Consider the following 23,461-nt stretch of genomic DNA (forward strand, 5'->3'; position numbering starts at 1 on the left):
CACTTTGCTGTACGGTAGAAACTAACACAACATTGTAAAGCAACTATAGCCCAATAATAAAAAAACAAACAAACAAAAAATGAGAGGAGTGAAGGTCAAAGAAGGAAAGCAACTTGCCCAGCATCACCAGCCTCCAGGCGATGCCCAGCTCTGAACCCACTGACATGCACTAGTCATACCCCAGGTCCTCCATCAGGTGGGTACCTCCTCCTACAGCCCCAGGCTTGGGGCTGTAGCAGCTGCTGCGGCGGTGGCAGCGGTGCCCACTCCCCACCAGGGACTCTGCCCCCGCGCAGCCCCGTGGAGGCTTCCCGTGCTGCCTCCCCCAGCTGCTGGGGCACCTGGGCAGCCCCTGCTCGTGTCTGACACTGGGCCCCAGGTGAGGTGAAGACACCTGTCCTGGCTTTTCCCCATTTGAACAGGGCCCTGTGGGATGCTGGCTGGAACCACATTTTGGGAATTGAGTCCAGAGGCTTCTTTAAAAAGGAGAGAAAAGCCAGCAGCCTGCGGGCGGGTGCACAAGGGGGCTGGCAGGTGGCTGGGACCATCTCGCACTCGGGTTACAGGGAAGTTTCCGTTCCGGCCCCTGAGGAAGCTCCCTGGGCCCTGATTGGCTCGGGCTGAGCGGCCTTTGCTCTCTCCAAGGAGAGCCCCGTATAATAGAGACCCGGGCCGTGAGCTCAGGCCCGCGGAGGCCGGAGCAAGCGCCTGGGGCTCCCTCTTCCCGGGCCAGGTGTGCCCGCCCAGGTGCCCGGCGGCGCAGGGGGCGCGCCAGGGCCAGGAGGCTGACACGGCCCAGACACCCCACAAGTCCGGCGGCACCCCGAGGCCGCGGGACCCCAGGCGGGGAGAGGGGGGACCCAGCGCCGCGTCCCCGACCCCGCAATGGCGGGCGAGGCCCGGGCCGGTGGGGACACGGCGCTGCGCCGTCTCCTGAGGCTGCACCGCACGGAGATCGCCGTGGCCGTGGACAGCGCCTTCCCGCTGCTGCACGCGCTGGTCGACCACGACGTGGTCCCCGAGGACAGATTCCAGGTGGGCCCCAACCAGACCAGCAACCCAGCAACGTGCCCCAGCCTTCCCAGCGCCCGCGCCCAGGAGCCGGCAAGGTCGCCGAAGACCCGCTCCAGAGGGACCCTCCCCAGCCCCGCCCCTCCCCACTCTCCCGCCCCCAAGCCCCAGCGCCAGGGGTAAGGTCCCTGCCGCTAACGCCTCAGCCTGCCCCACGCCCCACCGGCCAGCGGAGCGAATGGTCTCCAAGACAAGTTCCGGTGCCCCGCCCCCCACAGATCCCCAAAGCCCCCTCCCAGCCCTTCCCAAGCCCCCCTCTAAGTAGAGCACATTCCCCTAAGATGAATTCCAGGTGGCCCCCACCTCACCCCAGCACCCCCCTGCCAAGCCAAGGGAATGGACACAGGTGCCCAAGTCTCCAGCGGCCTCCTCGGGGTCAGCATTTGCCCTCTGGTCCCGCAGTGGAGGTGGCAGGAAGGGGGGTTCCTGGGAAGGGCAGGGCCCCCATTCCCACTTTGCTTCAGGAGACGCTGCGTCTGAAGGAGAAGCAGGGCTGCCCACAGGCCTTCCACGCGCTCCTCTCGTGGCTCCTGACCCAGGACACGGCCGTCATCCTGGACTTCTGGAGGGTTCTCTTCAAGGACTACAACCTGGAGAGATACACCCGGCTGCAGCCCATCCTGGACAGCTTCCCCAAAGGTGGGGGGCACGGGGGGCTGGGGTCCCGGCCGGCTCAGCCTCCCTCACTGGCTGGCGGCTGGAGTCATCCTCTGAGCCCCAGCTGGACTGTGTGAGGGGAGGCGCGGGGCTGTTTAGGGAGCCCCGGACATCACCTGGACCATCTTGGCTTCTAAGAGCAAAGAGCTGAGGCCTCACCTGCCTGAACGGGGCGTCAGTTCTGGGCTTGAAGCTCAGCCTCCGGCCCTGCACACGCCCGCAGATGTGGACCTCAGCCAGCCCCGGAAGGGGAGGAGGCCCCCGGCTGGCCCCAAGGCCACCGTGCCGCTGCCCAGGCCCCCCACCAAGAGGAAGGCCCTGGAGGAGCCGAGGGCCACCCCGCCAGCAGCTCTGTCCCCGAGGGGCGCCTCCAGCCCAGGTACCCAGCTTGAGGAGCCGGTGGGGTCACAGATCCCCTCACGGAGCCCTACACCCCCTGACCACACCCCCTCCCCGACCTGGTCCGGGCGCATCTGTCCCTCCTGCTTGGCCCAGAGCCAGCCTGGCAGAGGTCCCTCTGGGGACTTGGATGGACACCCTGTATGAGCCCCGCAGCCCTTGTTGACCCCCGGGCCCTGTGAGTAGGCAGGTGGGTGTACTTCCTTTCTCCTGATGTGGACACCAGAGCCCGGTAAAGCAAGAGGACGCACCAGAGTCCGGGAGACCCCACCGGGCACTCTCCCACCTGCCCCCTGGCCTTGGCCCAGCAGCGGGAGGAGGGCCAGGCTGTCCCTGCTCCCCCACAGGATCCCAAGCCAAGGCCAAGCCCTCCAAGAAGTCAGAGAGCAACGCAGAGCCACAGCGCCTCCCGCTGGGCAACGGTGAGCCAGGCCCCAGGTCTGGGGGTCAGGGGCCCGTCTCGGGAGCTGGGACCATGCTGGCCTGGGGTCACCCCACCTGTGCCCATCTGAGTGCCCCATCCTTCAGGGCCAGCTCGGACTCTGCTTCCTCTGGAGAATCCCCCCTGTCCCTTGGCCAGATGCAACCTGGGACCCGGAGACCTCCCGTGGGCCCCTGGTGCCGGCCTGAGGGCAGGCCCTGGGGACCCTGCCTCCCTCCCAGCCCAGCCCAGGGCCACATCCCAGCGTCTCTGTTCATTCCTGCCAGCTGGGTTCGGACGGCTCGTACACCACACACCAGACCACACCACATACGTGTACACACACACGCACACGCACTCCATGGCCCGTCTCTGCACTTACATGTGGGCTGTCTGTCTGTCTGTGGAGGGGCTGGACCCCCTCCCCGGCCTGCCCTGCGTGGAAAGAAGGAAGGATTCTGCTGCCCAGACACCCCTCACTCCCCACTGCCCATGCTCAGGAGCCGTCGTCCCAATAGATGACCCCCCATTTGGTGCTCCCTTCCCCAGGAATTCAGACCATGTCCACTTCGGTCCAGAGAGCCATGGCCGTGTCATCTGGGGACGTCCCAGGAGCCCGCGGGGCCGTGGAGGGGATCCTCATCCAGCAGGTGTTTGAGGCAGGTAGACGGCGCTGGGGAGGGGCTGCCAGGGGATCCACGTCCCCGCTCAGCTCCCTGGTGGCTCCAGAGCAGCTGGGACACGGACGAGGCAGCCCCCACTCCCTGCAGGCGGTCTGCTGTCTCTGGAGGGGATGGTCTGGGCAGGGCTTGGGGCACCCTTGGACTCTAAGCTGGACAACCTGCGGCCCCGGCCCCGCCCGCCCCATCCTTGCATCTCCTCCTTTCTCCACTCTGTGTGCTGCACACGCTCTGGGGGCGCCGAGGACCCTGGGAGCTGATGCGGGCTCCAGTCTCACCCACCAGGGATGGTCCCAAGGAGCCCTACAGCAGTTTCCTAGGGCTGTTATGATGAGTTGCCACAAACTGGGTGGCTTAAAGCAACAGAAACGCCAAAATCAAGGTGTGGGCGGGGCCAGGCTTGCTCCCTCAGAGGCTCTAGGGCAGAGTCTTCTCTGCTTCCTGCAGCTCATGGCAACCCCCATGCCCCGGCTTGTAGTCACATCACTCCAGCTCGTCGCCACAGAGCCTCCTCCCTGTGTCTCTCTGCGTCCTCTTCTCTTCTCATAAGAATGCTGTCCTTGGACTTCGGTCCAGGGCAAGCCCATCTTAACATCTGCAAAGACCCTACTTGCAAATAAGGCTGCATTCCGAGACTCCAAGTGGACGAGACTTCGGGAGACGCGCTTCCCCCAGCAGAGAATCCCTCCTGTGTTCAGGACCCTGGGCCCGGAGCTGACAGGGGTGGGGTTTGTGGGGGAGGAACAGCAAGCTGTAGAGCCTCCCTGCCAGGCCCCCCGACCCGTCTCCTCCCAGGTGGCTCCAAGAAGTGCATCCAGGTTGGGGGGGAGTTTTACGCTCCCAGCAAGTTTGAAGATCCCGGTGGGGGAAAGAACAGGACCCGAAGCGGCAGCCTGAAGACCCTGGTCCGAGCCAAGGGGACCCAGGCTCCTGCCCCTGTAAGCGCTGCTGGGACCGCCCCTGGGGAGGCCTGGCCCTCGGCCCCCTCCCCCAGCACCCAGGGCAGCAGCTTCGCGTCACCGTCACCTCCGGTGGGGAGCTCTGCTGGGGCTGGGGACTGCCCCTCCCGCCCGAATGCCTCCCCTGCTGGTGACCCTCTCTCTTCTCCCTGGCAGGGTGGAGGCGATTCGAGGGCAGGCCAGCCGGACAGGGCCCCGGGCCCCCCTGCCCTCCCCAGTGAGCCCCAGCTGCACCAGGTAACGCCCAGAGCACCCCCAGGGTCCTGAGGGCGGGGCCTCCTGCCGATTTGCCACGTGTCCAGGGCAGTCACTCCAGGGACGGGAGGGCAGAGGTCTAAGCTCCTGTTCACAGGATGGAGCACCTTATTTTTCATAGCATTTTTTTCTGATAATACCCAACTGTAAAAATTCACGTAAGTTAGAGCAAGTGAGTCCTCCCGGGCTCTTAAAGCCACAGCATTTGGTCCAGCTGCCAGCTGTCCCACGCCTCACAGGTGGGCCCTTGGTGTGGCTGTGTCCCCTGCCAGCAGCCAGGAACCCAAGCACCACGTACGCCCTTGGGCTCCCAGCACCGTTTCTGCCATGGATCCGCCAGGCGCTGTGCTGGGCCCCGGGGAACCAAGAAATGAGGAGGACTCGTGCCTGCCCCCAGGAGCTCCTGGGCTGGTGGGGTCTGGGGGGGATTGCTACCATGAGTGCGCCCGTCACTGTGAGGGGCTGCCCAGCTCTGTAGTCCCCGGGGGGCTTCTGAAGGAAGTGGCGTCCAGGGGGGCACGGTGGGTGCCATCCAGGCGAGGGCGCAAGCAGGCCTCAGGCGGAGGGGACAGCGGGTGCCCAGGGCCCACGGGAACACTGCTGGGCCTGCCCCTCCGCCGCCCCGTGGGTGTGGGCGTGCGGTCTTGGGGCCGCCTGGAGCACAGGCACCCGCAAGGAACCAGCCTCCCTTAGGGACCGTTCTTCCCAAGAGGGGCGGCCCAGGAGGGGTTCGGGGCTAGAGCCTCAGAGGCGGAGGGGTCTTGGGGAGCCCTGGGGAGCAGGCAGCCAGGGCGGGGTTTCAGGAGGGAGCAGGCGAGGGGAGTCTCTCGGGGAGGGCGCTGCCCCATCCCGGGTCTCCCAGACGCTGCGTGTCTCTCCCCTGTGTCAGAAGAACGAGGATGAGTGCGCGGCGTGCGGGGACGGCGGGGAGCTCCTCTGCTGCGACGGCTGCCCCCGCGCCTTCCACCTGGCCTGCCTGACCCCGCCGCTGCACCGGATCCCCAGGTGGGCCCGGCACCGGCCTCCCCACCCGGCCTCGCAGCCTCCTCACTCGCCCGCCCTGAGTGGGAGGCCGCCCAGAAGTCTCTCCACGCCAGGGATGGGCAGTGAGGCCGGCCTGGGAGGGGGCCTTGGCTCAGGTCGCCGGGCGGTGGGGCTGGGGCCCGGGATCCTCCCACCCACCTCCCCGCGTGGCCACGCTGTCCCCCGAGCCTGGCCGGCAGGGCCTTGAGGCCCAAGGCAAGGAATGGCCATCCCGTCCCATCTCGCCCCATCTTCCCCCAGCCCAAACCGCCACAAGCAGCTGACCACCAGCACTAAGCAGAGTCTGACTCCAAGTCGGGCTGGGGAGCACAGAGGCCACAGAGCTGCCCCCCAAGGACCGGGGGGTGCCCATCCTAGGTCCAGCACAAGGCCCCCTGCCCTGGCCCCCCGGGAGAGCGCTGTCACTACCAGCAGCTTCCACAGGTCAGGGCGACCTGGGTGCGGGGAGGAGCACCGGGTGGGCACTCTCGCCCCGACCCTGCCCTGCTCACCGCATGACCTTGACCGGGTCACATCTCTCTGAGCTAAAACAAGGGGTTCTGGCCAGGCCATCCCTCGTCTCCGCTCAATGCTGCCTGTCTTCCATTCTCTTCCTTCCTGCCCTTGACCGGCTCCTGTTCTACTGGGCACCGTCCCCCCGGGGAATCGAGGGAGGGTCCCAGGGATGTAACGAGGCCAGCCTAGGGAGGCCCCGCCTGCAAGGCAGGGCCCGTGAGAGCCAGGCACAGGCACAGGCCGCTGCAGGTTTGCGGGTGTCGGGAAATCTTGGGGCTCATCTGAGAAGCACGCGGGGGACGTGCCAGGCTGGCGAGGGCTGCCCCACTGGGGTAACTACCCCAGCATCCTGGGCTCTCCTGCTCACCGGCCGGGCAGGCCCTTCCCCTGTGGCTCCGCCCATTCCCCTTAGTTTCCCCATCGGGGAGCGGAAAGGGTGACCTGGAGGAGCCCTCAGGCCTCCCCTGTGTTGCGGGCTTGGGAGTCTACCGTCCCCTCTGCCTCGCCCTGCATGTCTCTGGCCGGTGACAACGCGAACAGCGGGACCTGGAGGTGCGCCAGCTGCCTCCAGGGAAGAGCCCAGCGGGATCTGCCCCGGGCTGAGGAGCCCGGGCCCCAGGAGCCGCCTGCAGAGACCCCGGTACACACAGGCCCACTCCCAGGCCCTCTGTCCGCCGGCTGCCTGCCTCCTGGCCACTCCTGTGGGTCGGGCCTGCGCCAGCCAGAGAGCCATGTGCCCCCCACCCTGGCCTGGCCCCATCGATTCCACTTTCGCCCGTGGGGCCACGGGGGCGCAGGCCACCGGGAAGCGGCCCTTACAATGGCCCCGCTTCTCAGTACTCTGATTTGGGGGCCTTCAGCTCTGTCAGCCCAACACAGGGGACGCACTTCGACCACCGATAACATTCTCCAAAAATGTTTTAAGTGTTCTGTTACCGCAAAGTCACAACGGATACGATGCGTGCCCCAGCATACGCCGAGTGTGTACTCTGACAGCCCGTGAGGGCCACGGGGCCCCGCCTTTAGATGGGGAAAGGGTCAGGGAACTTGCTGGGACCACAGAGCCAGGAACCGCACCCGGGCCTTTCCCACCTAGTGTGGCGCTCCTCCCCCCGACACCAGCCCCCGGTTCCCGGGGCCCCAGCGGTCATTAATGCCTGGGTGGTGCTGGGCAAGTCCCCTGCAACACCTCTGAGAACTGACCCTCCGGTTCCAGGTCCTCCTGGCACTGAGGTCAGTGGGAGAGGAGGCGAGGGGACCACCCAGGGAGCGCCCCGCTGGAATGGATGTTGCAGTCACCTACAAGCACCTGCTGGCCTCACCTCCTGCAGCCCCCCCGCTTGTGCTGGACCCCTCGGCCCTGCACCCCCTGCTGTGTGTGGGCCCTGAGGGGCAGCAGGTGAGCGGGGTGCTGGGGTCAGGGTGGCTGTCTTCAGGGAGCTCAGGGTCTACAGGGGCAGCCAGGCGAGCCTGAAACAGGACCGTGACAGGCGGGGGTAAGGAGGTAGGATTCAGATGGAGGTTAGGGGTGGGGGCCGGGGGAGGGGGGCTGCCAGGAGCAGCCAGGCTGGCCAGGGGGAGGGCGGGTGGAGGAGGCTGGAGGGAGGCCCAGGGGCTCTTGGGGTTGCTAGATTACCCAGAACAAGGTGCGGGCTCTGCGGGGGAGGGTGAAGGGAAGGGGGCTGCTGGAGGGATTCCAGAGGACTCGACCTTCCTCTCATGGCTCTTGAAAGCCCCCTCACAAGGGCAGGACGATAAAGGGGGCAGAGTTCGAAGCCCCAGGTCTCCCAGCCCCTCCTGCCTCCTCTGGAGCAGACGCCCTTCTGCGTCCCCTTGACTAGCCCTGAAGGGGGTCCGGGTCCACCAAGGGGGACCGAGACGGGGCACCTAGTTTCGCCAAGCTGCAGCCCAAAGGTGCTGGGGCACCCTTGACCTCTCCAGGCCTGGATCCCGAAACCTCGGACTCGCCCCGCACCCCGTGCGCCCCTCCCAGCCGTTCAAGCCCGGGCGGGGTCCCGGGGCCGTGCGCCCCTCCCCGGCCCCCGGTCACCCCGCCGTGGTCCGTCTGCAGGGCCCGGCGCCCGGCGCGAGGTGCGGGGTGTGCGGGGACGGCGCGGACGCACTTCGGTGCTCACACTGCGCCGCCGCCTTCCACTGGCGCTGCCACTACCCCGCCGGCGCTGCCCGGCCTGGGTGAGTGCAGGGCCGGGACCGGGAGGCGGAGGGGGAGGGGGGGGAGGCCCGGCGCCCTCCAACGGCTTTAAGATTCCGGTGTCCAGAGGGCACTCCCAGCCCTGCCCCAGCCCCGGCAGCGTGCAGCCTCTCCTCCGCTCGCCAGGGCCGCCCTGCGCTGCAGGTCCTGCTCCGGAGACCCCGCCCCGGCCCCCGGGGAGGGGGCGCCCGCCGCGAGTCCCGCCCCGAGCCCCGCCCGCCCGGCTCCCGGGACCCCCAGGCTCATCGCCAAAGCTGCCGCCGCCGGCCCTGGGGCGCAGGTGAGGGGCGACGCCGCGGGGCTGGGGGTGGGGAAGCACATCTCCAGGGGAGGCCCCGGGCGCCAGCTTCGCGGGTGTGCCCCAAACCTCCTGACCCTGTGTTCATTCTGTACATACGATATATTTGTTTAAATTGACTCCCGTCTGATAACTTAAATCTGCCGAAAAAGGCAACCCTCCCAAGCCGCGGTGGCCAAGAAGCCGTCGGTTGGTTGCAGGCCCAGAGCTCCCCTAACCCCCCAGCTGCCCTGGCCCCTTCCGCACCCCCCAGAGTGCCCCGTGCAGGGAGCGCCGTCCTCGGGGTGGGGCGGGGGCAGGGGAGAGTGGAAGGAGGCGCCACACCAGGAGTGAGCACGTGTGGCTCCACCCGTGTCATCTCGCCTCCAATCCTCCAGCAGCCTTGGGCCCTGGGACCTTGGGGAGGAGTGACCAGCCTCACTGAACCTTCACTTCCCAGGGCTCCCTCAGAGCCGGGGCGGGGGTGGGGGGGTTCCTGTGTGTCTCCTGCTCAGAGGCCTGCAGAAGGTGGCGCATCTGCCCCGACTGCCCGCAGCAGGGGCCTTCCTGCCCACATCCCTGCCCCTGAAGAATCCTCGGGGGCCCAGGGTGGTGATGTCCTGCCCCCGTCCATGGTCCATCCTACCTCCCAGTCCCGCCTCGTAATCCCCTGCACACACAGTGGGTGACAGGGCACCCCAGGCACTGGGCACAAGAGGGCTCACACCTACTGGCGTTCCACTCCTTCTGGAAGCCTCGCTCCTCATCCCCACCCCTCTGCACTGTGCGTGCCAAGCCCTCACCCAGGGCTGGTGGTGTCAAGGGCTGGAGGAGGTGCCAAGATTTGGCTGATTTCAGCTACAAACTGGGCGATTGCATATGGCTCCACTTAGTATGGCCTCGCTCCTCCTAGCCTGTGAGCCAGGGGGAGTGTGCCACGTCCCCGGCTCTGGCCCTCGCCCCTCAGGGGCACGGTTGGCCCCACAGGCTTGTTGGGTGGCTGAAGGGCTGGAGTGGGAGCAGGATCTTTCCTGTCTGGGCCTCATGTTTCCCATCGGTGACAGGGTCCCTTCCAGCTGGTCCTTGCCCCAGAGGGGTGGCAGGGACCTGGGCAGGCAGCCCCGAGCTCGCCTGCGTCCCCTCGCCTCCGGAGCTGGATGTTAGAATTCAGTTCCCAGGGTCCCGCCTGGAGGAGCGCGCAGCACCCCACTGCCCTGGCATGGACACCTCCCCTAACCCCTGCTGCTGCCTCTGTAGGGAGCCCTGCTTCCGTGGGGATGAGCCCGGCAGGGCTGCGGAAGTTGGGTTGACCTCATCCCGTCATCCCGTTTCTGGGTTCCAGGCGGGGGACGATTCTGCTGCTCATGAGCCGGTTCTGCACAGGGATGACCTGGAGTCCCTCCTGAGTGAGGTAACACGTCACCTGGCTGGGGCTGCACCTGCCCCCCTCTGCCTCCGCCTCCACGGCTTCTGGAGCAGCCAGCTCCCGGGCCATGGGAGCAGCTGGAGACCCCTGTTCTGGGCACATTGGACACCACAGGCCCGTGTCACCCCAGATGGCACTGGACCCTCCACGCACCAACGAGCCAGAGCGGGCCCCGAGCTGCTCCCCTTTCTAGCTGCCCTGGAGGTCCCGGGGGCCTGGACCCTGGAGAGCTGGCGGCTGCAGGAACCGGCACCAGGGCCACTGAAGCCTGATGCGGAGGCCGTGACTCTCCTCGGGGGTGGGGGTGGGAGCTAGGCACTCTGGGACCACGCCCCCTCGCAGATCCCTCCCTCCCCCTCCTCAACCCAGGCCCCTCCACCCGACGATGAACAGCTAGAATCACAGGGAAGAAAAGGTGGCTTTTAGAAAAGGTTAAAGTCCTCCAGCCACCCCCAGACCCCAGTGGCTAGTACATGTCCTCAGGGGCCTGGCGTGGCATGGTGGGGATCCCAGCTGACCACGGGGGCCCTGCCTTGGGTGCTGGGCCAAGCACGGGCAGGTCCCAGACACTGAAGCTGTCTTTAGAGGCCCCAAGAGGGCCAGGGGTGACCCGAGGTGCCAATATAGGTGGGCAGAGTGGGGCACAAGCCCCTGTGGAGCAGGTCACCCCCGTTCTGTTGGAATATCAGGCATTCCCACGGCTCCCCCAGTCCCGCTGGAGCGCCAGGCCCTGCGCAGAGCTGGGCAGAGTGAGGGAAGGAGCTGGCCCTGCCGAGACACGCGGGAAGAGGCCACCAGTTGGCAGAACAGCCGTGGTGGCTGTGCCTGGGCTTACGGGAAGCTCGGAGGAGCGTGGGATGAGGCGTGCCCCCCGACCGACGTCCGGTGGGGCCTCGGGCCTGTTTCCGCACCTTTGAATAGGAGGGCTGGGTTGGATGGCGCCTTCCCATCACGATGTTTATGACTCAGGTGGCCCCGGAGGCCAGGGCAGGCCGGATGTGGGCCCGGCAGGCACACCTGTCCCCTGAGGTTCTGGCCAGGGCCCAAGCCCCGCTCTCTGCTCTGTCCTGCAGCACTCCTTTGACGGCATCCTGCAGTGGGCCATCCAGAGCATGTCCCGCCCGGTGGCCGAGGCGCCCACCTTCCCCTCCTGATCCAGGACCCCAGCCTTCAGGCGGCATGGGAGAAGGAGGGGAGGCACCGGAGGACGCTGCCAGAGCCGGAGCAGACCTCATATGCACGGCCACTGGCTTGGAAAGGGACCGAGGGGGAGGTTAGGACCAGGAACTGAGGTGTTCCAAGTGCCGTCAACAGTCAGCTTGTCAGCAGCCGTGCCTGTGGCGGCACAAAGCCATCGTGTGTGCTGAAATTAAAGTCACTTCTGTGGGTTCGACATGCTCTCCAGTACAGCGTGCTTGTTTCAGGGATGGGGGTCTGTTGCCCTGTGTTTCTGGTGCCCGTCGTGTAGGCCGATTTGGCTGTAACGGGAAGAGAATGCTGTGAGTAGAATCCCTCTGGTCCATCCTCTGCTGGAGCCCCCAGGGCCTTGCCCCGCCCCCAGCACAGCCCCTGCCCCACGTGGTCTGGTCCTGCCCACCTCTGCCCCCCGCCCACATGCTCCTACCTCCTCTGCTCCTCGCAGGGCCAAGCTCATCCCCACCCCAGGGCCTTTGCACGGGCTGCCCCCTCTGCTCGGAGTTCCCCTGCCTCGGTGCTTCGCGCGTCTGTTTTCTCACCTGTGAGATCTCAGCTCCTCATTGATTCATTCAGAGTCATTTATTCGGGAAACCTTTACTGTGGCTCTTCTATACGCTGAGCATTAGGGGTCCTAGAGGGACATTCCGGTGACAGATCACTCACAAGAGGAGGTGACCTCAGACAGAAGCAGGAAACGGGACAGGGGTCAGGGGGCCGGAGTGTGCCAGGGGAGGGGCTGGAAGCTAGAGTGGTGTGTCCGGGACAGACATCAGGTCAGGTGACGGGGGCACAGTGTGCCGCCGTGGACAGCGCTATGTTTATTTTGCTTGTGGCGCCCACCACTGGGAGACAGCCCGTCAGAACTGAGTTCTTTCCTAGTGGTGTCTGTCTCCCCTGAAAGCGGCCACTGCGGGACCTGGGACCCTGTGTGGTTCTCAGCCATGTCCCCAGGACCTGGCACAGCCGCTGGGTCGGTGTTGGTGGAAGGAGATGGCAGGGCTGTCGTAGCCCCACCTGCAGAGCCCCCCGTGGTAGAAGCCCTGAAGGGGGTCAGAGCCCTGGGGAGGGAGGGGTAGCTGCAGGCCTCATATGCATTGGGGGCAGAGGTGGGATGTGTGCTGATTTGGCACCTGTGGCTTGTGTCCCCACCCCGGGCGGGGGGGCCGGCAGGGAGTAGCAGCAGGAATAGGGGTCCCAGCTCAGGACACACAGCCCTTGGACTTCTGGGGGTCTCGTGGCTCACTCAGACCCTCTGGAGCCCCTCTGTGCCGGGCACACATTAGGTGGCCTCTGCGGGGGTGGGACAGGGCATGTCGGCCCACCAAGAACAGCACTGGGGAGGGGCTGGCCGATGCCCTCCAGCGTAGGGGGTAACTGCCCCAGGCCACAGGGTCGAGTCGTTTATTCAAACAGGGACCCACTGGTGAGGACACTAGTGTCATATGAACGAGTAGGCAGCTGTTCCAGGCCAGGCCCGGCTAGGCGGGCAGCAGTGGGACAGAGGGAAGTAGAGAGTGATGGCAGGAGGGACACAGCAGCCGTGGTCACATGTGGAGCGTCCCAGCTTGGAGGCCAGGTCACATTTGTGGACAAGGGAAGAGCCAGAGGAGGGAGGAGACCAGAGTCGAGGCTTGGCGGGTGGGGGGAACGCCCCGAGCAGGGTCCTCCGGGGCGGGGGGAAGGCAGGGGGGGAATGGAGCGGAGGCCCTTCCCGACTGGGGGGGGGCCCTGCTTACCTGAGAGCTGCTCCTCCCCACAGAGCCCAGCTGCTGTCTCTGCCCCCGGCCGCCACCCACCCACAGGACGAAGCAGGCCTGGATGAAGTCTGCAGAGGCCGGTGGGGACGACGTGGTGTGGGTACCATGGCAGTGGTGGAGGGGTATATCGGGGAGCTGACCAGGGTGAACCCAGGTGTCACAGACACCCAGCCCATTGTTGTCACACCCTCCCAGGACCCCCACTGCTGCTGAGCACAGCCGCGGCCGGCCCTCCTCTGAGCCCACTGCAGCCCCGGCACCACTGGGTCTCACGTTGGGCTCTGGAGACCCGGCTCATCAGAATCCTTCTACGGACGGGTCCACGGAGACCCTCCACCGGGGGCTCAGTGCTCCCTTTGGTGGCCTGCACTGCACCCGTGTCACTTCCCACAAGTTCAGGAAATGTCACTTTCGGGAGTTGAGCACGGGGTGGGGGGTGCTCACGGCAGTCCCGAGTCCGTCTGTCTGTCCGTCCGTGGTGTGCGTGGAAGGAAGTGTGGGAAGCAGGAGGCACGCAAGGGCCGTGAGCTGCATCCTTCCCTGCCGTCAGCAGCCTGAGTTTGCTGGTGCTGCGTTTGTCCCGCATTTTAAGCGTAGTGGACACGAGGACGAGAGGACGACTGCCCAGAGCAGGCCCTGCCCTGCTGCAGCCCCTGCGCGTTGCTTTACTCCTCAGGGGCCGACCGCCCATCCCCTGCTCCCGTCTGTCTGTCTGTGGGGCTGGAAGCCGGTCTTGCTCATCCAGCACCGAACGACTGCCGGCTACGTAACGCCCTGAAGCGTGTGTCTGCCCAGTGGGTGAGAGGGCATCAGCCAGCGGTGTCATTTGTACATCCTGTCCCCGGGCTCGTTTCTTGGACTGCTGTGATAAAGTGCCACAGACCGGGGGGCTCAAATAACAGACGTCTATTCTCTCCCAGTCCTGGAGGCTGAAGTCTGAGATCCGGGTGCGGCAGGGCTGGTCCCTCCCAACTCCCCCCTCCTGGGCGTGTAGACCACTGTCTCTTCCCTGGGTCCTCACATGGTTGTCCCTCTGTGCAGGGCAGTGTCCTGATCTCCTCTTCTCATGAGGACACCGGAGCCCATCCTAACAACCCCATTTACCTTGGCCACCTCCGTGAGATCCTGCTTCCAAGTACAGCCACGTTCTGAGGTGCTGCAGGCTGAGGCTTCAACATGCGGGTTGGGTGGGGACACAGACGCTGTCCTTGACCGGACTCCGCTCAGGCTCCTCTGAGTCGGCTCAGACTTGGCCTCTGTCCCTGGTCCTTAGTTTTGGCAAGAATCTTGCCAAGTCAGTTTCGGGGAAACCCCACCCTTGGACTCTGCTGTCTCTCGATATCTGCTGCATTTCTCATCCCCACCCTCAGTAGCTGGTCACCTGGCCCGCCCTCAGGAAGGGTCCCGTCGAGGGGCTTAGCCACATCCCCTCACCTCAGCGTTAGCTCTTTGTAATTTCCATCCACTGGCCTCACCTTGCTCCTTGGCCATAAATCCCCACTTTCCAGATTGTATTCAGAGTTGAGCCGGACCTCTCTCCCCTCCTGCAAACCCCATTGCAGGGGTCCCCCTAGAATAAAGTTCCTTGTCACCTTAGCAAGTGTCACGAGTACCTGTTTCTTTAACGGGGACAGGATTTGGCCATGACCCCAACGTCGCTCTTTCCATCTGCACGAGGCTGGCAAAGGTCTTATTTTCCCCCACTAAGCTAAGTTGGAGGCTTAACTGTCAGTGTTCTGAAATTGATAACAATTTGTGAACAAGGGGTGTGAATTTCATACCATATCGTGCTGGACCCCTGGATGGGGTCGGGGGTCATCGCTAACAAGCAGTGAAGAGCCCGGTGCAGGCGGACGTGTCAGGGGCTTGGTGGGCTTGGGAGCAGACAGTGCTCTGGACACGGTCAGAGTCGAGATAACCGAGCGGGGCTGAGCTCTTGGCTGGTGGTCTGAACTGGACTGGACGCAGCCTCATTCACCCCGTCAGCTGAGCTCCGGTCATCTGTCAACCTGCAGCTTCCAGGATGGTCGCCTCACCTCTGTTAATTCTCTCGGGACTTGCAGCCCCTCTGGGAGGTTGGTGGCAGCACCGCAGGTAGGGGTCTGACAGGGGTCCCGGGGACAGGCGCTCAGGGTGGGACCTGGCGCCCGGGGGGGCTCTGATGGCCGCTCTGTTCCACCTGCGGCTTTTCCTGCAGCTTTGCTCTAAGCTGCCGGGTAACTGATGTCCACAATGGTGAGCTCCATGCAGCCCTGCTGAAGCCCCCCAGCCCTCCGACAGAGACCACCCACCAGAGGACGCCCATCCCAAGCATAACACATCCCAGTCTCAGGGAACCCCCTTGTTCTCGCCACGGCCTCCTCTCCATCCCTTCAGGGCACAGTCCCCTTTGCCTGGTCACTTGCTCTCTGACCATCCCCTCCAGACAGCGTGCGCCAGGGGCAGGTTTGCACAGAGCCCAGGCTGGCCAGCGCCGCACAATTAGTGAATCCAACTCTGAAAATGGACTAAACGTTCAGTATCCAAGGAGAAATAATCCCAGAGATTGGGATGTTATCCAGACAGACAATAAGAATGATAAACACAAGCCCGGTGGGTGAACAGATACTTATTAAATTATATTTATATATATGTAAAATCTATGTATATACACAGAGTGCATATATATGTATCTACACTCTGTTTATCCATCTCCTTATCTCTTTATGTATAGAGAGAGCGTGTATGTGTGTACTTAGAAAGTGTCTATCTACCTATCTATCTATGACAGAGTACGTACAGTTGACCCTTGAAAAACTCAGGAGTTACCCCTGTACAGTTGAAAATCTGAGCATAACTTTTGACTCCCTTGAAACTTAATTACTAATAGTCTACTGTTGATCAGAAGTCTTACCGATAATATAAACAGTTGATTAATGTGTATTTTGTATGTAATATGTATATATACATATATTTTATGCATTCATGATGTACTTAACTTTTTCTTAACTTTTTGGATAATTCTAGGTCATGTGGCTCGTCTGCAAGTTTTTTTAAATGGTCACAAATTTCCAAAAGTTTTTCCAATATATTTACTGAAAAAAATCTGCATTTAAATGGACCCACAGTTCAAACCCATGTTTTCAAGGGTCCCCTGTATATACATATACATTTAGAAAGTGTATATTTATATATATAGACAGAATATATATAAAAAGAGAGCATATGTATATAGACATATGTATGAGTATATGTGTGTACACGCGTACATATGTGCATATATACATGCATATGTATATGCATGTATGTGTGTGTGTATAGAGGGGAATACTGGAAGAAAACACTGAAAAGATGAAGACAGTGTGTTGAAACAAGGATTATAGATGATTTTTCCTTTGTAAACTGTTCTGTCACTCTGGCTGATTTTTAAATAACTTAAAAAGTATGATTTCCAAAAGGCACAGCCGCTTCCCACCGTGTCCCTGCGTCCTGGCCGAGGCGGGCTGGTGCTGCAGGTGGCCAGGCTGTGCTCTCCGTGGCTGGGCAGTCGCCCCCCTTCTGCCCCGAGCCCAGGCTGCCTGGCTCCACGGATCCCTGCACGAGCGGATGTGGGAAAGCCAAGGGCGTCCTCCTCCCATGTGTTGAAGGGCAGCGTTCCATCCCAAGGAGGCTGAACTCCTGGCACCCTGTTCTCTGTAAATGGCTCCCGTCATTCCAAGAGGGGTCGACGTTACTTTAGGGGGCGATCAGGGGCAGCCCCAGGGATGGGGGTGGGACAGGCGCAGCAGCAGTGCTGCCAGAGCTAAAGGGGCGCCCAGGAGGGCAGGGCGGCAGGGGGAAGAGGATCTCCAGCCCCGACTGCCTCCCCATCTCCCATGGGGTGCAGGAGCCCCCCTCCCTCATCCCCCACCCCCACGCCCAGACCCTCCTGCTGGGCCTCTTAGACACCTCACAGATCCGTCCCCTCTCCACCGTCACTGCCCCAGAACAGCCATCACTGCTCATGGCCCCCAGATGCACCCCTCCCTCCATCCTCCACTCAGAGCCGTCTTCCTGAAATGCCTACCCTGTCCTGAATGGAACCTTCGGGGGGCTGGAGAGGGGGGCACGGGGCCATCTTGCTGCTCTCTCTGCCTCAGTGCACGCTTGAATCCTCCACGGCAAAATGGAAAAGCAAGCCAACAAACCCCAGACCACGGGCCTTCAAGGCTCTCCCGAGTTGCAGGGGGATGATCAAAACCCCTGTTCTGCTTTCAGCCAGGTCTGCCCTGCCTCTCTCCCGGAGGGGCCATCCTGAGCACTCATGGTCCACCCATCCCCCACCTCCCTGGGCAGGGTCCCCTCCCCACGTCTCTGTCCAACTTTGTACTCCATGTGCAGCACCTGTCTCTCCTGGGCTCACAGACTGTGAGCCTGGAGCAGGCAGGCAAGGCTTGTGGTTGGAGCCCAGGAAAGGGTCGTCCCTGTGGTTGACGGGCTGGGATCTGAAGTGCTTCTGCAGCCAGTGCAAACAACCAGGCTGGGCCAGTACAAGGTCGGGGTCCCCCAGTATGCAAGCCGATCTACTCCTCACAGTCTTCCAGAAGAACCCCGGGCATAAACACGGGGCCCCGCGGCCAAGCGTTGAGTGGTCCTGAGGCCTCAGCAGATGTGCCTGGTGGGAGAGGAGGGGTCAGGCTGGCTGAAAAATGGAGCCCCACATCCCTCCCTCACCCCAGCAGAGGTCAGGAGCTCTACTCTGGAGGTCAGGCAGAGTGTCTGGACCTGGGAATGCCATAAACAACCGAGGCAAGGGGTCCACGTGGAAAGTGCGTGGCCGGATCAGCAGGCAGAAGGCCGCATGTGGGGCTCCACCCCCTCTTCCTTCAGCTCCTGACCCGATCCTCCCTCCAGACAAGAGACTGGAAGATTCTGTTCTTGAATCTGACCAACCTAAAGGGACAACAGTTCTGGGGGATACCCAAAAAATGGCCCAGAAAGCTCACCCTGCAGCAAGACTCAACAACCAAAAGTCACCTGTCACATTCAGAGGTTCTACCTCTTAATCACAGCTGGCCAAGGATTCCCAGACATTAAAGAAGGCCCCTAGGATGGCAGAGACCAAGACAAAAGGAAAGAAAGAAAGCAGCACAGATGAAAAGAGAGACTCAGAAGGGAGGAATGAATGTTAAAAAATCAAATAAAACTATAAGATTCTTAGAGAGATAGGCCCTGTATTCATGAAACAAGAACAAGACTCTGTTAAAAGGAACAGCTCTTGGAAATCAAAACCATGATGGCAGAAATGGAGAACTTTACACCAGGTTGGCATAGCAAGCTGAAGAAAGCTCTCTGAACGTACAGCAAAAATGAGTTATAAAATAGGAAAGTCAAACTAAGACTTTCTAAAAATGGAAAGTAAAACTGTATAGGATATCAAAATGTAAATACCAGGAGTTCCAGAAAGAGTAAAGGGAAAACGCAGAGAGGAAAGAGTTGTCGGGGAAATGGTGCAGGAACTTGTCCCAGATAGAACACACGCATTGCTGCCTTGGAAGGACCCAGAACGTGCCCCGCCCCACACTGGGAAGCAGACCCACACAAGGCATTTCCTGTGGAATTTCACAGCCCCCGGGAAAGGAAGGTCCTGCACGCTTCTAGGGAGAAAATATTGGGTCCTATGCACACACAGAGTAGTCAGGCGGCTTTGACTTCCCAGTAGCAATACTGGAATCAAGGAACGATGGAAGCCACCTTCAAAATTCTGTAGGACGATGATTTCTCACCCAAGATTCTACACACAGCCAAGTCTTCAATCAAGTACCAGGGTCGAGAAAGGCCAATTTCACACAGGCAGAATCTCAAAAACGCCCTGAGCCCTTTCTCAGGAAGCTCCTGGAGGATGTGCTCTGCCCAAACGAAGGAGGACGATTTGGGAGCTGGTGACCACGAGGTCCACAAGGGAAACTGATGGTGACAGAGACCCCAGGACGACAGCTGTGCGCCCAGTGGTGAGGCCACCATCCACACCAGGCCGGGGGCCTCAGGGCACAGAGAGTTTGAGAACTGCCTGGGATTCCCTGCCATTCTTCCATCTTCTTAACCTGAGGCCAGAAGTTCAGTCAAGTGGCCCAGATTCTTCTCTGTGCCTGACTTGGCACAGCTGTGACTAATGAGGTCCCTCTTTCCCCTCTGTGATAATTTAAGAAATATTTGTTGTTATTCGTGATAAGAATACTTAACATACGTGTACCCTCTTAGCCACGTTTTAAGTGTCCACTACAGAATTATTAACTTCCAGCACCAGGCCGGAGAGTGAGCTCTGGGACACACTCGTCTTGCAGAACTGAAACTCTCTCCCTTTGACTCATACCTCCCCCTTCCCCGACAATGGAATATTTTTACGTAAACTTTGTATTAGAACATAACACATATAAAGAAAAATGCACAAATCATAGGTGATCAGCTTGCTGAATTTTCATAAAGCAAACACACCTGTGTCACCACTCAGTTCAAGAAACAGAATGTTACCGGGACTTCCCTGGCTGTCCGGCAGTTAGGACTCCACACTCCCAAGGCAGGGGGCCTGGGTTCAATCCCTGGTCAGGGAAATAGATCCCGCATGCCGCAACTAAGAGTCCGCATGCTGTTACTAAAAAAAAAAAAAAAAGACTGCACACCGCAACGAAGATCCCGTGCGCCGTAACTAAGACCCAGCACAGCCAGATAAATAAATTAATTAATTAATAAATAAAAAGAAAGAAGCAGAATATTACCCACCCCCACCCCCAGCCCCCCACCCCACTGGGTGTCTTGGGCCCTGTCACGATGGATGCCTTTCCTCAAAGCCCCCGATTTGGTTCATGGGGACTCTCCCACCAGCGACCAGTCTTCCTGAGGGCAAGGGTCCAGTCTGTCTGGTGACTGGGCTGGATTCCCACCTTTCGGGGGGCCTGGATCCGGGGAGGGGCTTCGTGGCTCCGAGTGACTGACCCACTGACCACCCAAGGTAGAGCCCCCTGTCCTGACCCAGGTGCCCACCCCACACGATGCCTGGTGTGCAGGTTTTCCAAGGGTCCAGCAAACATTTGCTGAAGTGAGGGATAAATGAATGGATGGATGCTGGCTGGTTTTCCTCTTAACTCTTTTCGCATCTTAATCATGCACCCCTCCGGGTGGGAGGGCCATCACCGGGGTTGCCCCGAGTCGGGGGTAGGGCTTCTGTGGCTCCTGCAATGAACGAAGTTGAAATAGACCGGCGCCTAGAATAACAAATTCCTGCAAAGCCGGGCAGGCAGCGATTGGCAGTGGGACTCGTCTGGCCTCCCCTGGCTGGCCTTCCCTCAGGTCTGGTCACCGTGCTTGACCAGCTTTGCCGCAGGTTGTGACTAACAGACCCAGACGGCCGCGATCCGCCCCCTCAATAAACGCGCCCCTTGTTAGACTGAACAGGTTTAGAAACTTGAACAAAAAGGCCGGCACTGCCGGGTCGAGGCCCGGTTCCCCCGCCCAGGTGCCGGGTGCACGTCGGCCCCGCCCCGGCGTGGACAGCGGTGACCTCACACGGCGCGGGGCGGAGCGCAGGGCGCGGGGCGGGACCAGCGACAGCGGCGGCGCCGGGCGGGAGAGCGAGTGCGGCCGAGTCGGCGCCACCATGGCCACCGTGGATCTGGAGAAGCTGCGGATGTCCGGGGCCGGCAAGGCCATCGGCGTGCTGACCAGCGGCGGCGACGCGCAAGGTGGGCGCGGGCACGCGGGGGCCGATCGCCGGCGGGCGGGGGTTCTGCTGTGCCCGGGTCCCTGGGGCGCGCCCGCACCCTCGGCCGGCACCTGGGGCACGCGGTCAGCGGGTGCTCCTCCTGGCCTGCGCCTCCCGCCTCCTCCTCCCCCTCCCAGCCCCGGTCCCCTTCCCGGTCCGCGTCCTGGACCCGCCCCCGCGCGCCGGGGGCCCGCGTACGTGCCGCCCACCACGGCCTCTGCGCCCCGCCCGCCGGGGGTGTGTCCGCGCGGCCGGCCGTGGCCGGGACGGGGTGCTGTCGCCGGCCGCCCCCAGGCCCTCCCCGCACCCCTTCCCGGTGGTGCGTGTCGGAAGCCCCATTTCCTGGAGGCCGCTGAAGGCTGGGCAGGTCCCCGCAGGCCCGCAGAGCGCGGGCTCTTCCTAGTTCTGAAACACGACCTGGGGGCACAGTGCTTCCCGGAAACCACTGCCTCCAGGGCGGCTCTGGGGCATTTTCTTTAGTGCAGGGCTGTTCCCACCCCCTTGTACAGGGGAGGCCGAAGGTGGTGGCCTGCCTGCTGGCCTGCCCAGGGTCCTGCAGCTGGGACCTGGCAGAGCTGGCTGAGTGCCCCTCCTGGGGTCTGTCCTGGTGCCCTGGACTTGTCCTGACTGCTGCTCTCCGGCGCCTCTGGCCTGGGATGGCCAGTGTCACACCTGTTGGGCTCGGCCGCATGGCCACGCCACACACCTTGAGCCTCAGGAGACACCTTGACTAGCCCAGGAAGCAGGCCTGGAAGGAACCTAGCCGGCCCTCTCAGGCTGCACAGCCGGGCCTGGTCTGCCTCCTTCCAGATCAGAAAGTCCAGACACATAATTCCTCTCCCTGCCTCAGGCTCCCGACTCCCCGCTCGCCACTCGGAAGCAGGGAAGAGCTAGGAGGAAGGGGCTTTCACAGGAGAGCAAGCCCGGGAAGGCAGAGACGTCAGCCACTGTCTGCGTCCCAGCCTGTGCGGGTTCGGGCTGAGCCCTCCGGACCTGGCCTGGCGGGCGGACGGTGTGCTCTGCTGCACGTCCGCGGCCCCGCGTGGCCAGAGCACTTGCCTGTTGCTGGGCAGCGGCGGCTCCCTCTCAGGGCATGGCCAGTGGGCCGGGGCCAGGTGGGAGGAGAGTGGGCTTGGAGGGTGGTCTTGGGGAAGCATTGTCCTGTGAGACTGGACCACGGGAAGGGCCTGGTATATGGAGGACAGACACTTCCTGAGAGGCTGGGCCCGCCTCTCCAGAGAGGCCCTTCCTCTGCGAGGCCCCAGCTCCCCTCTCGGGCAGGCACAGGGGTCTCCACCCAGGCTCCTGTCTGCACCATGGAGACAACAGCTCTGGAGGGAGGGCTGGGAAAGATAAATGCACGTTTAGGCAGGGGAGCCGAGCCGGTGGGTGGCACAGACTAAACAGGACGAGGGATCAGTGGGGGCAGCGGCCTGGGCCGGTGGGCCAGTGGAGGGCAAAGCCTGTCTGACCTGTGGGTCTCCCCTTGGCCAGCCCGGCCCTGATGCCCCACATGGAACGGGCAGTGCTTCCTGGACACCCAGGAGTGTGGCCGTCAGCGCACTGCCGGCTGGGCTGTCGGCCACCTCACCTCACGCTGTGTCCTCGCTTCCCTAGACCCCTGGCTGTAACGTGGTTTTCCGATCGGGGCTGCGAGAGAGGAGGGCTCCGCAAGCTTCCCCAGTTTAGGGCCCGGGCTGATGCCTGGGGGAAGATGCCAGGGCCAGCTGGCTCTCTGGGGGGAAGGGAGCCTTTCTGTATTGTAAGTTCTGAAGGCCAGCCTGTGGGTGTCCGCCCCAGGCCCGTGCCCTCTAGCCAGCACTGCTCCGGGGAGCTGGCTCCAGACGGTGGGTTCTCGGTTTGCCCTCAGGGGCCCCCGCTGCCTTCCAAATAGAGGCCGATCTCTAGGGACCTGATTGGTGCCAGGCGGGCCCTCCCCGCGTGCCCTCCCGGGTGGGCGTGGGGCTGACAGCCGCCGTGGAGAACGGGCACCCACCCCGACCTGCACTTGCCTCCCCGAGGCTCAAGTCTGCATTCGTTGGAGTGAGTGGAAACCAGCCAGCCTCGAGGCGGTGGGGGGCAGGGGAGCGGGCAGACCCTGTCCCGGTTGGGCCGGCCTTGACCAGCTCTCTGACTTGACCCGAGTACGTCCCTCGGGCCTCAGTTTCCCCTTCTGTAGACAAGCCACCTGGCGGGTTCCTCCAAGCCAGCCTGAAAGTCACGTCCTCTGCCCTTCCCGTTGGCGGGGAGTAGGTGTCCGTGCGTTGAGGGAAGGTGGTCGTTACGGATGTTACTTTGTGCAAAAGTGACTAGAAAACTATAACATAGCCCCGCCGCCCACTGGTTCCACCCCTCGGTCTCGCCCCTGGGGCGGACCCCACCCTGTCCCTCAGTAACGCGCAGGACCTGCCTTTTCTGGGTTGATCCGTGTGGACGTTGACGTCTTGTATTTGCAGTGAGGACCGCCCCCGTCTCGTTATGTCCCAGCCTGGCTCCACGTCTTCACATCGGCTGATGATTAAGTGTGAATCTGCGGGGCCCCGTGTCCTGCCAGGATCACCTCTTTCGTGTACATTTTGTTTTCCCGGAAACTAATTGTGATGAAAAGTCACCTTATGAACAAAGGCATCCACCTTCGGACATCAGTTTGGTTGTGGTGTCGATTTCCTCCAACAGGAAGTCATCTGTTGCAGTCTCCCTGGCCCATTGGAGGCTGGAGGGTGGGGTGGAGGGGTCCAGGGCTGGTCCATCAGTGGGAGGTGCAGCTGCTCTCCTCCCTGCTCCTCTGGCCCTGTGGGGCTTGTGGCTGCCACACTGGCTTTATTTTGAGGAAGAAAAGCAGGTTAAAGGGCAATTAAAAAGGCCCTTTCAGGGAGGCAGCTTACAGTGAGGTT

The 23,461-nt window shown here is 62.4% G+C and overlaps 3 protein-coding genes across 5 annotated transcripts in view; 2 read left to right on the plus strand and 1 right to left on the minus strand.

Annotated features, from left to right (window-relative positions):
- DNMT3L (DNA methyltransferase 3 like) overlaps positions 1-548 on the minus strand; it is a 33,305-nt gene extending 32,757 nt beyond the window's left edge. Inside the window, exon 1 of the mRNA XM_068545708.1 lies at positions 205-548. Coding sequence (XP_068401809.1) covers positions 205-548 — 344 coding nt within the window. The remainder of the gene's footprint in view (positions 1-204) is intronic.
- Positions 549-885: 337 nt separating this feature from the next.
- On the plus strand, positions 886-11,050 carry AIRE (autoimmune regulator). The gene is made up of 14 exons (XM_068545709.1): positions 886-1,035; positions 1,536-1,710; positions 1,952-2,107; positions 2,475-2,549; positions 3,098-3,211; positions 4,024-4,166; positions 4,344-4,424; positions 5,332-5,447; positions 6,522-6,621; positions 7,198-7,380; positions 8,053-8,174; positions 8,320-8,407; positions 9,813-9,881; positions 10,970-11,050. The coding sequence occupies exons 1-14, from the start codon at positions 886-888 to the stop codon at positions 11,048-11,050; spliced, it is 1,653 nt and encodes a 550-aa protein (XP_068401810.1).
- Positions 11,051-20,402: 9,352 nt separating this feature from the next.
- Positions 20,403-23,461, plus strand: part of PFKL (phosphofructokinase, liver type) — a 30,055-nt gene continuing 26,996 nt past the window's right edge. For all 3 annotated transcript variants that reach the window (XM_068547186.1, XM_068547189.1, XM_068547188.1), the window contains exon 1: positions 20,403-20,547. In XM_068547186.1, coding sequence (XP_068403287.1) covers positions 20,463-20,547 — 85 coding nt within the window. In that variant the 5' untranslated portion in view covers positions 20,403-20,462. The remainder of the gene's footprint in view (positions 20,548-23,461) is intronic.

The sequence above is a fragment of the Eschrichtius robustus genome, chromosome 6 (genome assembly GCF_028021215.1).
Source record: "Eschrichtius robustus isolate mEscRob2 chromosome 6, mEscRob2.pri, whole genome shotgun sequence".
Taxonomy (NCBI): Eukaryota; Metazoa; Chordata; class Mammalia; order Artiodactyla; family Eschrichtiidae; genus Eschrichtius; species Eschrichtius robustus.

Bases quoted from the DNA above. Each gene is read 5' to 3' on its own strand.
- AIRE (XM_068545709.1), top strand. From the start codon at position 886: ATGGCGGGCGAGGCCCGGGCCGGTGGGGACACGGCGCTGCGCCGTCTC. The intron at 4,425-5,331 runs GTAACGCCCAGA...CCCCTGTGTCAG, and splicing joins GTGAGCCCCAGCTGCACCAG to AAGAACGAGGATGAGTGCGC. The intron at 7,381-8,052 runs GTGAGCGGGGTG...GTCCGTCTGCAG, and splicing joins TGGGCCCTGAGGGGCAGCAG to GGCCCGGCGCCCGGCGCGAG.